This window comes from Myotis daubentonii, chromosome 14 (genome assembly GCF_963259705.1).
Source record: "Myotis daubentonii chromosome 14, mMyoDau2.1, whole genome shotgun sequence".
NCBI classification, from domain to species: domain Eukaryota; kingdom Metazoa; phylum Chordata; class Mammalia; order Chiroptera; family Vespertilionidae; genus Myotis; species Myotis daubentonii.
In genome coordinates this window covers 29466838-29483937 of record NC_081853.1, presented here as the reverse complement: position 1 = coordinate 29483937, position 17100 = coordinate 29466838, and the positions used below count along the sequence as shown (strand labels likewise).

At 36.5% G+C, this 17100-nt stretch overlaps 1 protein-coding gene across 5 annotated transcripts in view; it reads right to left on the bottom strand.

Annotated features, from left to right (window-relative positions):
• Positions 1–17100, bottom strand: part of PIK3CB (phosphatidylinositol-4,5-bisphosphate 3-kinase catalytic subunit beta) — a 144686-nt gene that overhangs the window by 22213 nt on the left and 105373 nt on the right. For 4 of the 5 annotated variants that reach the window (XM_059663805.1, XM_059663806.1, XM_059663807.1 and 1 more), the window contains 6 exons: positions 14768–14956; positions 10225–10346; positions 8169–8312; positions 6774–6873; positions 2218–2396; positions 1285–1394 (listed from right to left, as the gene is read on the bottom strand). In XM_059663805.1, the coding sequence (XP_059519788.1) occupies positions 1285–1394; positions 2218–2396; positions 6774–6873; positions 8169–8312; positions 10225–10346; positions 14768–14956 (844 nt within the window). The remainder of the gene's footprint in view (positions 1–1284; positions 1395–2217; positions 2397–6773; positions 6874–8168; positions 8313–10224; positions 10347–14767; positions 14957–17100) is intronic. The other variant, XM_059663808.1, reaches the window with a different exon arrangement.

The following is a 17100-nucleotide window of genomic DNA, read 5'->3' as shown; positions in this document are numbered from 1 at the left end:
GATGCAGCCAGAATTAACTAAAACCATTAGCAAATGTTCTGATAATTTTCCTCCCCAAGTTTTAATGTTGACCATATTCATTAAGAGGTTTGTTGGTTAGCATGTCCCAGTAACACTACTTCAAAAATGGAGTGTAAAAATATTTTAGTTTACCATGTGTAAGCTACTATACTAATTATAATACAGCTTTAACACAGTAATGTTATATTAAAGCATCCACAGAATTCACGCTAATTTTTCCCCTCCTTTTTTAATTTTAGGGATGCACAGGAAGTTCTCAAGAATTGTTTAAGTAATAAACTGCATGATGCGTTCACAAAACAGCAATAGCTGATTTTATTTATGGTGTCCAGGGGTAATTTTCAGGTAGCAGAGGCTGTGAAAGTAGTGACTTCTATATAATGACATGCATATGGTCAAGTGATGTTAAATGTCTGGCAAAACACAACTTCTTTTAAAAAATATAGTTGTAAGCACATATTATGCTAAGCACATTTACTTATTATCTCACTTAATTCCTGTTAACCCAACATACACATGCTGTCATCCTCATGTACATGAAGAATCTGAAGCTCAATGAATTCTGCATGACTTGTCTGCAGTCACACAACTAATAAGTAGTAGCACTTGGTGTGACTACTTCAGAGGCATTCCCTTTATAAAGTATGGGCCAGTAAGGTTTTTGTTGTGTTTTTTAAAGATTTTTTTAAAGACTGACTTTTAGAGAGAGAAGAAGGGAGATGGAGAAAGAGAGAAACATCGATGTGAGGGTAAAACATTGGTTGGCTGCCTCCTGCATACCTCTTACTGGGGATCGAGCCCTCAACCCAGACATGTGCCCTGACCAAGAATCGAACTGGCGCACAGAATGACGCCCAACCAACTAAGCCATACCTGCCAGGACTCAGTAAGGTATTTTAAAAACAAAACTATGGCAGCAATATCAAAATTGTTATCACTGAAATAAGATGTATGAATATATTATTGGAAATATTCTGTTGTATTTCACAAGCTTTTTACCAAAGGAATAGTCTTTGTATTTTGTAGGGGAAAAGGGGAAGGTATATTAGAACAATGTATGTAAGTAAGCTGTAGAAATCAATTTCCAAAAAGGGGAGTGGGTGGGTGGGATTTAGGACATGCTGAATTCAACCTCACGACCACTGACAGCTAACTCTTTTGGCTGCCATTTGTTGTTACACATTTACACATTTCAGATAAAGAAACCAACAACAAAAGAAGAAATACTAGGAAATCTGGCACTATAAAAACTTCAGTACATACCATCACCATTTTTAAAAATCACTCCAACTGAATCCTCACCAAATACCTTGTTGTTGTATACCAGCCACAAAGGCTTCATTTTAGAATTCATGTATTTACACTTTTCAACACTGAAATCAAACAAGGGGAAAATTAGCCCATTTCAATTTAAAGACAGGACAAGATTATAATTTTGCTGAGATATACTAGCTGAGGGAGAACCCCTCATCTGTTCCAGTCTGAAGTCAGAACTAGAACATTTCCTCTTGGCAGAAAAGCAACCTGGATGACAGCCTTTGGCATATAGTGATGCCGGATGGGCTGGACTAAAAACCCAGGTTTACCCTTCTTACTACCCACATCTAAAATTCCTCCTTTCTTTTCCTTATTCTTCTTTATGTTGTTATGTACAGTCAATAATATTATTAAATTAAAATTATTAAGAGTTCATTCTTAATTTCTTAAAAAGGGGTCAATTTTGAATACTGATATACTGAATACACATTATTACTTCTCTGTTATTACTTCTGTAGAGAATGAAAAAGTGAAAAATAATTTTCCAAATTTATCTGTCTCATTTTGAAATAGGAAAGCTGATTAGTAAATAATTTTAAAATAAGTTAATTATCAAATGATGGGTACCAACATTTTTACTTACATAGGATTTTCAACTCTTAGAAACCAGTAATAGAAAACAAATTTAATTATATACACGTGAAAGGAAGTTAACGTGTAATAACTTTCACTAACCCCACCGATTTAGCTAGGACATACATCCTATTGAACACAAGAATAACCGTTGAGGACGTTTAAGATTTTCCTTCTTTAATTATATTCCACTTATTGGTGCTAATAGGTGGCCCTTTTCTTCCTCCAAGGCAGTCACTTAGAAATCCTTTCTTTTTTGCTGTTTTCATGTAAAATCCACTGGACACAGCACAGACTGTCACTTACTAGAGTTCTGAGAGGATGACGCATGGGTTCAGAGGGGACTGCAGGTCAGAGAGGGCTTCCCGGTAAGCATTCTGTTTTAAACAAGTGTGCATGGCCTCTTTGCCTTTGGCTCTGTTTAGCTTCACTGCATTCAGTTTAATTAAACTATTTAAAGTTTTTAATTTATTGAGTGCTTCAACCTGAAAAATAAGTTTCCCCACCACCAAAATTAATTCATGGTTAAAAATAATATAAAGTACTTTGATATAATTTGATCATATTAATCAGCAACCACTTAGAACACTCCCCAAAACCCCTTACACACATCAACCAGCTAAAGTAAAAACAGTACTTGGTTTATGAAAAACAGATACAACAGCATAAAAAACTTACTTTTATCACTTGTTACTTAAAGCATCATTTTTCAAACTTTCTTTAACCCTTTTCTTAAATGGAATCTTATCAATCAGAAAAAAGTAAAGGGACACAGATGATTGTGGATAGAAAGGTAAGTATGAAACTTAAACTACACAGAACTCTGCAACTCAGTAAGTAATAGAATTTAAAACACAACCAATCTGAACCACTCCATTTGGCCAACTCCATAGTATAAGAGGAAAATTTATGTACAAATAACCTGGGTTCCTAATATTCAACCTTATTACCTGCTTCTTGTCATCATTCTTATATGACATCTTCTCAGTACATTCTCTTTCCATTAATAGTAAGTTAAAATGGATTTCTTTGTGTAATAAATAAAAATACACAGTATTTGTTGTCTAAGTCTAAATTAATGACTTGTTTTTATAATGAGGGCACTGGCTATTAAAACTTATGCAAATAAAAACAGTTTATGCAAGAAGTACAAAGTCGCCCTGACTGGTTTGGCTCAGTGGAAAGAGCGTCAACCCTAAAGGGTCCCAGGTTCGATTCCGGTCAAGGGCATGTACCTTGGTTGCGGGCACATCCCCAGTAGGGGGTGTGCGGGAAGCAGCTGATCAATGCTTCTCTCTCATCGATGTTTCTAACTCTCTATGCCTCTCCCTTCCTCTCTGTGGAAAATCAATAAAATATATATATATATAAAAAAAAAAGAAGTACAAGGTCAATCAACAATGACCTACTCAATCAAAACCACTGTGTTTAAAAGTTAACTTGGTCTAATAACTGAGGGTCTTTCCATCATGTTATGTAAAATTCCATAAGACAGTCTTGGCCAACCATAAAGCAAAATAGTTTATCATTATGGCATTAAAACTGGAAACAACTAATGATAAAAACAAAGTATATGTAAGCTGTATATAACAAACATATAAAATATGTATACAAAAAACATTATGAATATTATGGCTTGAATTTCCATGAACATGAGATTTATTTTATACCATATTTTCATTTTTGAACTCTGCTCCAATTCAAGGAAACTACTAAGACTCTGTAGGGAGGTGAATTCAGGGATACAGTTTCTACAGAGAGGTTGAGGGCTTGCTCACAGAAAACTGGGAAATTTCTATTAGCTTGATGATAAAATTGAGATGGCAGACCAACCTGCCAAGTTAGTCATCTGTCAAAACCACACACACTTCATTTCTCAACAATTCCAGAAGCTGTACAAACAGTGGTGAAAAGGGAACCAGCTAAAAAATGGGCTATGCAAACAGGAACTTTTAGAAGTATTTCAAATTTGAATTTCTTCCATGTTTGTACAGTTGGGAATTTTCATGCCCCATCACTAATGTGTTGATATCCATTTCCTGGAACAGTGTCCTGAATATCCATATGGCCATAAGTGCTTCAACACCTTGTCTTTTTATAGCTCTACAGTGATAACAAGAACTGCCATGTAAAGGGTAGTCTTCCCCTTGCAATTCATCAGTGTAGGAAAAAAAGTAAGATTAATATGATCATACATATGCCATATGATTGCTGTTATAAAAGTCAAGCTGAGGTCCCCAGAGAACCAAGAAAATGTCCAGTGTGATTTGAGCATATGAGTGAAGCCAAAGAAGTAGGGACTTCATCAAGTGTAGCCTTACAGACTTTGACAAAGAGTTTGGATTTTTAGTCTCCATGCAATAAAAATTACTGCGGGGATTTTAAAAAGGGAAATGACATAATACATCTATATTTTAAAAACATAACTTTATCTGTAAAGAAAAGGGGTGAAGGGAGGGGGGGGAAAGAATGAAAAGAAAGGGTGCAATTTAGGAGGTTAATGAAGACATATAGGTGAGAAGATAATGGGTGAAACTAGGGTGGTAGCCATGAACACAAGAGACATTAATAGGTATGAGATAGATTTAAGGGCACTATAAAATTAAGGGGATTAATAGTATCAATCCCAGATTGTTGTGAAGGATAAATGGCCCATAATAAGTGCTTAGCTATTACTACCATCATTAACGGGCTTTCCAAAAGGGAGGGATCAGAAATAATTCGTTTCAACACGAACTATAAATCATCAATATTAAAACGATCTCTCAAAATCTATGGGAGTTTCCTTGGCAATGCAATTGAGTTAGAAAAGTGTAGTGGCTACGAATTTGCCTTCCCTGCATTCAATGCTTCTGCTAAAACTAACATCCTTGGACTTACAGAACACCTTATCCTTCATGGTATTTCATATAGCATTGCTTCTGAACAAGAAACTCATTTCACAAAAAATGAAATGCAGCAAGGGGCTCGGTGCTCATGGAATTCACCTGTCTTACCATATTCCCCCCCCCCCCACCCTAAAGTAGTGGCTTGATAGAACAGTGAAATGGCCTTTTTAAGACTCAGTTACAGCATCAGCTATGTGGTAATACCTTCTAGAGCTGGGGCAAGGTTCCCCAGAAGGGTGAATGTGCTCTGAATTAGTGGCCAATATATGGTGCTGTTTCTCCCATAGCTCGGATTCATGGCTTAGAATCAAGGTGTGGAAACGGAGATGGTACCACTATTACTCTCATGGTAATCAACTAGCAAAACTTTTGTTTCCTGTTCCTGTGACCTTATGCTCTCCTGGCATGGTTATCTTAGTTACAAAGGGAACAATGCTTCCACTGGAAGACACAACAATGATGCCATGGAACTTGAAGACTCCTTTCCAGCCGTTTTGCTCCTCATGGGAGAACAGGCAAAGCAGGGTGTCACGAAGCTGGCTGGAGTAACTGACCCTTGACTACCAAGGACCCTACTGCTCCACAATGGAGGTAAGGAAGAATGTGTCTAGAATATAGATCGCTTGGTATTATCAGGCTCTGTGATTAAGGTCAATGGAAAACTATAAGCCAATCGAGGCAGGACTACTAATGGCCTACACTCTTCAAGAATGAAGGTTTGAGTCATTCCAGCAGGTAAAGAACCACAACCGAGGAACTTGCTAAAGGCAAAGGAAACACAGAATAGGTTGGAAGAAGGTAGTAATAAACACCAGGTATGACCATGTGACCACTTACATAAATGAGGACTAATTGTCATGAATATCTCCTCATTTTGTTACGTGTTCATGTGTGGTGTGTTTATAGGAAATGTCTGTTTCTTCTTGTTCTTATTCCCTTATCATGAAACATAAGATAAATTGACTTTATATTACAGTATTTAAATGTTGTTAATTTTACATCATGGTATTTAATTTATAGTATATCAAGGAGACGAATAAACACCACTCAAGGACATCACCTCCTCTTCGGGGAAAGAGGTCAGTGCATTTTTAGTTATACTCAGAGTAGCTGTATCATGTTAGGTGAAATTTTGACCTTGTTGTTGCCCTTATTTGGAGATTAAGTATGGTTTAACATTCTGCATATGGATGCTTTATCTGCCATGGTTAATTTGATGTATTAACTTGACTGGGCAATGGAATGTCCAGATATTTGTTACAACATTAATCTGGGTGTGTCTGTGAGGGTGTTTTCAGGTGAGATTAACATTTGAATCAGTAGACTGAGAAAAGCAGATTGCCCTCCCTAATGTGAGTGGGCCTCATCCAAGCATGAAATTTTGAAAAGAACAAAAGGCAGACCCTCCTGTGAGGAAGAAGAAATTCCACCTGTCTTACTGCCTTGAACGTGGACAAAGCTCTTTTCCCGCGTTTGGACCTGAACTGAAACATGGGCTCTCCTTAAGTGCCAAGCTTGTCTGCTTTCAGACCAAAACTTATACTATTGGCTCTCCTGGCAAATTCTGCTAAATTTGTTGAAACTTCATTTTTTGACTTAAATTTTTATTTAAAAAAATATGTTAGTAAGATTCAGTTACTAAAACCTCTATAAGTAATGAAATGGAAGAAATTATACAATTTTCAAGTACCATGTGGCAAATTGAATATGAAGATTAAAACAAGCTGATATTGCCCGACTGGCATGGCGTAGTGGTTGAGCGTTGACCTATGAAATGAACCAGGATGTCACGGTTCAATTCCCAGTCAGAGCACATACCTGGGTTGCAGGCTCCATCCCCAGTAGGGGGTGTGGAGGAGGCAGCCAATCAATGATTCTCTTTCATCATTGATGTTTCTATCTCTCTCTCCCTCTCCCTTCCTCTCTGAAATCAATAAAAATATATTTAAAACAAACAAAACAAAAAGCTGATACCTGCTTGGAAAGCACTTTCATGTGCCCTACACTTCCCCGGCAGTACGCTTCAAGGATGACACCAAACTGTATGGAGATAGCAGGAATGTGCACTTCTGATCTGTAGAAAGTTAATATTATGATGGTTTATCAAACACTTTAGATTCACCAAATGAAAGTAATGACTTCTTTATTCTATTACTAGAGGCCCAGTGCACAAAATTCATGCACTGGGTGTGTGTGTGTGGGGGGGGGGGGTGTCCCTCAGCCCGGCCTGTGCCTTCTCGTAGTCTGGGACCCTTCGGACGATGTCCGCCTGCTGGCTTAGGCCTGGACCTCCCTCCCAACCCCCGGGCCTAAGCTGGCACACAGATATCCCTCTCACAGTCAGGGCCTCTCCCAGTCCAGGAATCCTCGCTCCTTACTGTCCGCCTGCCATGGGGGCGGGAAAGGCTCCCACCACTGCCACTGTGCTCGCCAGCGGTGAGCCTGGCTTCTGGCTGAATGGGGAGGTGGGGGGGGGGGGGAGGTTAACAAGGGGGGTGTAACGCTGCTCAGCAAGAATCTGGCTTGTTGCTCCTTAGCACTGGCCCCACCCCCTATCCACTGGTGCTGGGGAACGTGGTAGGGGGAAGCTGAGCTGGCCAGGAGAGGGGCTGTGGGAGGTTGAGGCCTGGCTGTGGGAAGTTGAGGCACCACTGTCACGCCCTGTCCCAACTCTGCAGAGGTGCCGGGACCGAGCCGCTCCCTCTCCCACCACATCCGCGGAAGGCATGGTGCCAGGACCAGAGCAGGACTTCGCAGCCCCCTCTCCCACCGCCTCTGCCGAAGGGGCCGGGGGAGGGTGTGCCGGGACCGCCATGGCTGGCCTGGTGGTGCAGGCTCGCTGGCCCTGCCCCCCACCCACTGGTAGTTCAGGAAGGTGGTTCTTGCCTAGGCCCTTGCAGCCAGAGCACCTTGCCTTGGCCCTCGCTGCCCCGACTTTGTCTGGAAGGTCATTCTGAAGGACATTTGGTTGTGTGGTCTAATTAGCATATTAGCTCTTTATTATATAGGATAAAATTAACTTGTGATGCCAACCAAAGAAAAAAACACATCCTCTTGCTGAAAAATTTTAGTGGGGTGGTCAACTTTTCAATTCTTTAAACATCATAGTACAAAAAGGTATGAAATTTTATAGTTACTTAATTTTCTTTATCCCAGGAAATCCAAATATTTTACATATTACCTTATTTGCTTTTTGTAGTGAAAACGTAGTATTACCAATTTAGAGATAGTTACAAAGATCTGACTCATATCACACAATTGACTAAATCTCTCAACTAACTTCTATCCAATTTTTCTCACTTAAAGAATGTATAAACATTTGAAACAGGAAGGGATACCTTATTCCCCGAGATGTTTTAAAACACTTACCTAAGGTGCCAAAATAGAAACTGCCCTATCCTCCGATTAGCAAGTGCTCTTTCTAATAGGAATCTAGAGAGGGCACAATCAAGAAAAGGCTCATATTTTAAAACTTGCACCAGTTGTAAAAGATATTGCGAGAGTTCTTCATCGCTAAAAAACACAAAAAACACATAGTAAGTACTTAACATCCTGTGCCAGAAAACGATCCCTTCCTATCAAACGATTGAATATTAACTTACTGAAACACAACGGTTCTTTTGGGTCAGGCTTGTTGCATGGTTACATTCACTGTTCTACTATTACAATAACACAAGAAAAGCTGAAGATTTCAGCAGGAGGGAGAGTGGAAGGGAGCAAAGAACAGATATTTGGGGCATTTTTATTAAATTATTTAGGTTGATACAAGTGATGATTGCACTTACAATCAGCCAGAGTTACAACAAAATTAAGTAGTGATTTCTGGTCATGTTGAAAAAGTTGTGTACTCAGTCAAGCAATCAGTTTTTAAAAACAAAACTGTATCAGTACTGTGACAATTTATTTTCCTCTATCATTAGGATTAAATAATTCCTTCTCCCAGATAATGAATGTACAATTAAAATCTTAACTTTAAGTAGTCTGAAGGATAAGAAATGAGTGCATTTGTGAGTATTGAACCACTGAATTAATATAACATAATATTGTAATTAACATGAGTTGAATTAATTAATATTAGTGGTTCTTTATTGGGTGTCCATCCCAAAACCATTCACATGTAAACACACTCCCATCAGAGGCAATTCTAGTAGTCGGTAAGATATGAATCCCAAGTCCACAAGTAAATGCCATAAATTTCCACACAGTATTGACCAAAGGGGACTGTACAAGCATATTCACTGCAGCATTGCTTATAACAGGCAAATCTAGAGAGAACTTAAACTGTTCCTCAATAGGGGAATGAAATAATTAAGATATATCCTTGTGACAGAATATTACATAGTGGTAAAAAGATAAACTACATTTATATGTAATGAGAGAGATTGACCACAAAAATCTAATGTTGAATTTTAAAAATAAGCAAGGTGTAAAATAATACATACAGCAAAACACATTTGTGTGACTTTAAATGTATTATATTGTCATTCTGTATCTATATTTTTATAGATATAGAGGTGTGGTAAAGCAGAAAATGTAGTATAGAAGAATACCAAATTCATGATATGGCTGTCTCTGGAAAGTGAAAGAAAAAAAATCAGGGCTCAGTAAGGAAACTACAAGGACTTCATCTTTAATTGTAATGTTATTTACTTAAAAATTTAAATTAAATAATTATTACAAAATACTAACATTTATTAATTCTGAATGGTAGAGAGAAAAAGAGTTAACACAGCAGGCCTAACTGCTATCCTTTGAAAAAGGCTGGCCCTTGGCTGGTATCTGGAAACAGATTTAAAAGGCTTTCTACCAACCTAACAGAAAAGAGTAGCTCAATGTGCCTACACTATGCAAACAGGGTATTTTATGCTGAATACCCATTTTTCTTCTGGAACTCTAGAACTTTGGTATGTGCTAGATAGAGGGAGCTTGTGGTTAGCCCCCAATAAAAACCCTAGCCACCAAGTCTCTAATGCTTCCCTTGTAGACATTTCAAATGTGTCGTTACAACTCATTACTGGGGGAAATTAAGTGTAATTTAGTTTGATTCCACTGGGAAAGGAACCTTAGAAACTTGCCTGGTTTCCTCCAGACTTTGCCCCATGAATCTTTTCCTTTGCCAATTCTGCTTTGTATCCTTTTGCTGTAATAAATCATAACCAAGAGTATGATTATATGCTGAGTCCTATGAGTCATCCTAGTGAATCACAGAACCTGAGAGTGATCTTGGGGACCTCTGATCCAGTATGTTTTTGTTTTACATTATAGAGTAAATGCAGAGAGAGAGGGAGAGAGAGAACACAAATGCTTTAAATTCTGAATAATTCCTAGCCTTTTCCTTTCTTATTAGATATTCAAGCAGACATTACCTTCTCTATCCACACCCAAGTAATCCCTTGCCCCCCAAAAAGCCAACTGCAGAAGATACCTCATTTGTCGCAGGCAGCCTACAGCATATTCCCGAACGTACTGATCTGGATAGTTGAAATCAAGAAGCTCCAGGGCCTCCCGAGGAGGTAGTTTAGGCCAAATCTGAAGTAGTGCCTGAAGCTGTTTAAAAATTGAAACTGGTTCAGAAATTATAGGGGTGAGGAGAAGAGATGGGTCAAAAGGAGAAGCATACTTGCAATTACAGAGGCTTCAAAAACCCATTCCTGTTAATATGGAATAGTAAAAATTGTCACAGTTGAAATATTCTATAGATAAGCAGAAAATAAAAGCTATTAAATACTTGGAAATAGATGATGCACTGAATATATGAATTCCACAATCAATGCCCATTAAATAATTTTAAAAGGAAAGAAAGAGAGGGTGAGGGAGGAGGAAGAGTGCGTGTGCACAAAATGATCAAGAAATACTTAAAGGTAAAATTCAAAGTACAAATATAAGTGGCAATGCTCAAATTAATGATGAGCGATTTACATGTAAAGTCCATTAATAACAACATAAAATTATTTTCAGGGGGTTTACTTTTAACTCTTAATATTTTAAAAGAATCTTATGACTTGATGGAACTTTTTATTGACCATAACATGCTTAAGCCCTAAATCATAATAAGTAACTCATTAGAAATAAATAGTCCCTAGTTGTTTATTTTCTATAAACAAGACAAATACAATTAATCTTTTACTTGCAGATGCCACTTAGAAATGGACCAGACTTAGGATAAAAAAGAATCCCTTGGGGAGATAAGCTGGGACTACAGGTGGAGGACAGGTTTGGGTACACATGGCCCCATCTTTGAAAACCTGAGTTCCAAAAAGCTCAAACCCTTTGAGCTTTTGTGCAAAACTTAGGCTTTAAGAATTTAAGAATTAAGAATAATGTTTCTTTTTTTCAATACAATTTTTACTGATTTCATAGAGGAAGGGAGAGGGAGAGAGAGAAACATCAATGATGAGAGAGAATCATTGATTCGCTGCCTCCTACACGCCCCTTTACTGGGGATTGAGCCCGCAACCCAGGCATGTGCCCTTGACCAGAATCGAACCCAGAACCCTTCAGTCCGCAGGCCAATGCTCTATCCACTGAACCAAACAGGCTAGGGCTCTCATCATTGATGTTTCTCTCTCTCTCTCTCTTTCTCTCCCTACCTCTCTGAAATCAATAAAGTGTATGTGTGTGTGTGTGTGTGTGTGTGTGTGTGTGAATTAAGTAAAACTGGTTTATATTTTATCTGCATCCTATCAGAGCACAGTGAGACTCATGAGGATTGCTCTTGGCAAGAGCTTCCTCCTCACATTTTTGATATGTTTATAGCATGCATTCTTATCAGGATGGTTAAGTGGGAAGAAAATTGGTTATGGAGAGCAAAAACATTTTTTGGTAATTATGAATGTAGCTTTCTAAAGCTCAATTCTATCTAATAAAATCCCTTTCCTTAATATTTATCTTGTTGGGTTTCCTTGGTTATCGCTGACATCAAGTCCAGGGAGAAAACACAAAATATATACAAGATAAGTTACAAACTATGGCAAATAGATGGCAATGACTGGAGAACGGTCTCTCAGCTGACTGCCCCAAACTCAAAGTCATGTTGTGAGAGGTGATCTGTTACTACCTGCTAGCTGCCTTGTGTATGACATTTGAGCTGTTATGTGAGATTTAGGCTTTGAGAATTAAATAAAAATAGTTTATATTTTATTATTTAATTCTACAAATTATTCAACCCCTCATTAATTATGTCAGTGCCCCCCTAAAATCAGTAATATCTGAATATCGAATAGCTAAAAGGTATTTTCTTGTATCAAAGAAATTTCAAAGTTTACTAAAGATAATTTAAGAAATTAACTTAATTTTTCAATAGTTTTATATTTACAAAATAGCTCTTGAATAAGTTTTAAAGATTTTATTACCTTGCTATTATTAGAATACATTTATGTAAATTGATACATATAAAACTTATTATAATTTACATAATTACATCAAAAATTTTCAACAAACAGTAAAATGTTATTTTATTTTAACTTTTACCTACCTTAAAATTTTGTTTAATTATTCTTAAAAGTTGCATTGAATAAAAATAAGCTATATACTTGTTCTTCATGTATTTTAAAGCATATATAGACATACAGTACATAAACAGACATATACTTGTCTGTGGCATCAAATCTCATGGGAATGAGGCTATTAAGAGACTAAAAAGGCTCCTAAGGGGTGTAAAATTAAAAAAAGTTTGAGAAATACTGGTTTAAAGATATGAAATACCCACCACACCCCACTTTTTATCACTGATGGGGCCCCCTCCACACTTTGCTCAAGGCCATCAAGGACCAGCAGTCCTCGTTATGGACAGAGGACTTAGGGGCACTATTTCCTGAGGGTCTGAAACAATAGTAAAAAAAGCTCTAGCATCTCGAGTTAACACTCGGAATACATTACCCCACAAAAACAATACTGCAAAGGATATATGATACTCTAATACTTGAGGTTCAACTATGTTGTGGGTTAAAAACAGCCCTACTATTGAAAAGTAATTAACTTTGGTAAGATTATTTATAATTATTTAAAAATCAATTATATAAACATAAATAAATTACCAAAACCCATCACTTTAGTTTACGGAAACCTACAGAAACCAGCATGGGAGGGAAATAATCAGTTTCAGCCATATAAATAGTGAACGCAATGCTGACTAATTATCTGCCTGCTGCAAAGACCACTGAAACCCCTTGTACATTATGCCAACAGAATATTTTCCTGTGGATTAATGGGAGACTACTTGTAGAGTCAGAGTACAAACTACGCACCAGGCTTCCGACTCTTCACATTTTAAGGTAGTAGATTTACTGAAAATACAATTACATTCTTTTGTACCAGTTTACTATAACTGGCAATGGGGCAGGGTTGAGAGAAAAGCCAAATCACATTACTATTTATTCTATTAAATTTTTTTCTACATTACTAAAAAAGGAGATTAGGATTGTGAAATTCATGCTTTCACACACTTATTTACACTCATTTAGGTGTTTCTACTTGAGTATTAAGTTACACTCCTAGCTTTCTTTTAACGTCAAAATGGAGGATGTTAAACTATCTGAAAATAATGTTCTAGTCTATGAGGACGTTAAACTATCTGAAAATAATGCTCTAGATTCCCTCATGGAAATGAGATAAGCATGCTAAATTCCTGAATATAAAAATTACTGTCCCTAGGGTACAAATAAAGAAATATTAACCATAAATTAGTTCATTTCATTCCATTTTTCTGACAACTGACATATAGTAAAACCTCTTTCTCAGGTAACGTTTAAGTATACAGCAAGAAATGATTCCTACTCTATAATTTTATACAAAATAACATGATGTATTTCTTGGTGGAGGGTGGGATCAGGAAGTACTTAGAACTGAGCACTACCCATGAGAAGTAGGCAAATGTGCCAACAAAAAAATGTTTACATCTGGTATGCCACCATTATGAGGGCTCATAGAAAACTAAGCTTGAATTTAAATAAGATGTAACAACAATAAAACATATCTAAAGGACAAAATTAGTTACTTTTTAGAGTAAATAATGTGCATGTGGTCTAACTATAGAAACAGTTTAAACAAGACCTATAATAAACATAATTATATAACATGGTCAAAAAAATCATTAAGAAATAAACTCAAAAGAAATCCTTTCTACATTTAATTTGGGAAGAAAAACCGTAACCAAGATTTTAAAAATGCATATCATTAAAATAAATTTTTTAAGTCATTATAGATTTACTAAGCCCAAAAAACTCTTTAAAACACTGGGTGAATTCAACTAAATAAACAAATTTGGTTATTTCAATATTCCAAATGTATTTGTTCTGATTACAAACTATTTCAAGGATCTTTCTATAGACCATTTATGGTCAATTAAATTTAATAAATGCTGGTGTTTTTTGACAGTCTTAAAAAATCAAAAAAGGAGTTAAAATTTAGTGGCCTTTTGGAAGCAAAATTTTTTCCCCTTCTCTATTCTGCCTAAAGGCAAACATTCAACTCTGCCAAACAGAATGAATGTTAAAATTGAGCTGAATGGTTTATGTTCTAAAATGTTAACTTCCACAAATGGAGGTAATTTTCAAATAATATACTCATTGTAGAACAGCCACTGCAAAGGATCTTAAGATTAAAACTTTGGAGTTCACTGAACTGTTAGAAGTAACCCAGGACCTACAACCTGTCAGTAATTACTATACATATATGTGTGTGTGTGTGTGTGTGTGTGTGTGTGTATAATTATTATTACCAAAACCACTGTTTTTACTGTGTTTAGTGAAAGATACAGAAAATCTACACAGAATCTGGGCTCTTTAAATCTTAATATTTTCTGGACTACTACTTAGATTATATATAACAGTTAAAAAATCTCAAAATTTCTCTTGTAGAAAATTAGCCAACCTATACACATATACCTACTATGTAGGAAAAGACAATTTACACAAAAACAACAAAGTAACATACTCCCAAAAGGTGTTACAGAAGTGATCTTTTGTTACCTGAGCAACATCCTCAAGTTTATTCCACTTGATCGATAGTAATAACTTGGGCAGTGACTGTGGGAAGTTCTCTCTGCAGTCTTGTCGCAAAGTCCAAATAAGATCCATTTCATTCTCACACAGCTGAGACAAGGGATCCCTGTCCAAGATTTCCTTCAGTACAGCAAGAAACTTTTTTCCACCCCGACTCTAAGAAAGTAAAATTATACATTATATGAACTGTGCAAACATCCCTGGAAAACACTTAGCAAATTTTATACAATGAATTTATAAACAATTTACCAGCTTTAACATGTGAGATAACTAAAATTGAATTCCTCAAAAAGATTAATAAAGATGAATTCTCCTTTTAAAGTTTTTATTGTCAAATACAACATCTGTAAGCTAAGAATAAAGGGAAGAATTATTCTCAAGCAGTTCTGAAAAAGGAAAAATATTGTTTCCTAAAAATCCATATGCAAACACTAGGTGGCAGAATTGCAATCTGGATTAAAAAGAAGTTAATATTTGGACTAAATTTCTTCTTTAGTTTTCAGTTTCTATCAAAAACAAACAAACAAACAAAAAGATAAACCAAACATATTATGTTTTAAGAGAAAACTTAGCTCTGGCTGGGTAGCTCAGTTGATTAGAGCTGCATCCCCTCTGCCAAGACTGCAATTCGATCCCTGGTCTGGGCACATACAAGAATCAACCAATGGCCCTGGCAGGTGTGGCTCAGTTGGCTGAGCATCATCCTATGCACGAAGAGGTCACCGGTTCAATTCCCGGTCAGGGCACATGCCTGCATTACAGGCTCGGTCCCCAGTGGGGAGCATGCAGGAGGCAGCCGATTAATGATTTTCTCTCATCATTGATGCTTCTCTCTCCCCCTCTCCCTCTCACTTCCTCTCTGAAATCAATTTAAAAAAATTTTTTTTAAAGTCACAGGAGAGCTTGAATGGGCTGCCACTGGCCAACTCTGGGTCATTTTGAAAATCAAAATAAATGACAGAGATTAATTATAAGTCACTAAATAAAATAGAAATGAATGAATCTATATTACTATACCTTAAAAAAAAATAAGCAAAAATTGGAGAAGAAAACCTCTATCTTATGGTATAAGCCAACTAATAAATCAATCAGGAAAAATAAATTTGAAAATCAGCACTTGGCAAACCACTGTAATAATATTGATTCAAGCAAAGTATATTAATAAATATTAAAACAATTGGGTAAAAATGTGAATCAGGATATCTACTTGGAGTCAAAATATCCTCCCATAAAATACTAACTTTATAGAGGAAAAACCTAGCAGATCAAATGATAACAATTAGTATCAATATTAATCACACAAATGGACATTGTTGCTTCCTGATAAAATGCAGTAAAGAACACTCCATTACTTCTATAGTATTCCTGCTAAAAATGCATAGCTGGTTTCTGATCATAGATAAAACATTAGGCAATCCAAAGTGAGTGACATTCTACAAAGCAACTGGCTTGTATTCTTTAAAAAGTCAGTCATTAAAAATAAGGAAAGGCTGAGCAATTGCTTTATATTGAAGGGAACGAAAGACGCACAACAATGAAATACAACAAGCAATCCGGAGTTGGATCCTGTACCCAATAGCAGACATAATAGAGACAACTGGCTAAATTTGAATGCAATGTGTAGTTTAAACAACGGAACTATCAATATTTTATTTTCTAATTTTTATGAATGCATTCTGATTAAGTATGAGGATATCCTTGTATCTAGGAACTACATACTAAGGAATTAAGGGGTAAAACACAACTTGGTAAAACAAATGTTAACAGTTGGGGAAACTGGATGCAGGTTATATGGGAATTTTTGTACTCTTCCTGTAAGTTTTCCTAAGTTTGAAAAAAATTTTAATGTTTGATATTTCCTATCCCTAAAATTGAAGTTGTAAAGGCTTCAAAATCATTCTACTAAGAAAACATTCTAGGTCAGTGGTTCTCAATCTTCTGGCCCTTTAAATACAGTTTCTCATGTTGTGACCCAACCATAAAATTATTTTCGTTGCTACTTCATAACTGTAATGTTGCTACTGTTATGAATCGTAATGTAAATATCTGATATACAGGATGGTCTTGTGACCATTGTGAAAGGGTCGTTCGACCACCAAAGAGGTCGCCACCCACAGGTTGAGAACCGCTGTTCTAGGTAGATCCCCAGAACCTCTGAACTGAAGATTGAGTCATCAAAGCCAGCCAATAAGGTTTTGTGCCCGAGTTTCTGCCATAAGAAAATAAGACTACTTTATTTATAACACAGATGTTTTAGCTTAGAGCAATTTTTTAAAAATATATATTTTATTGATTTTTTA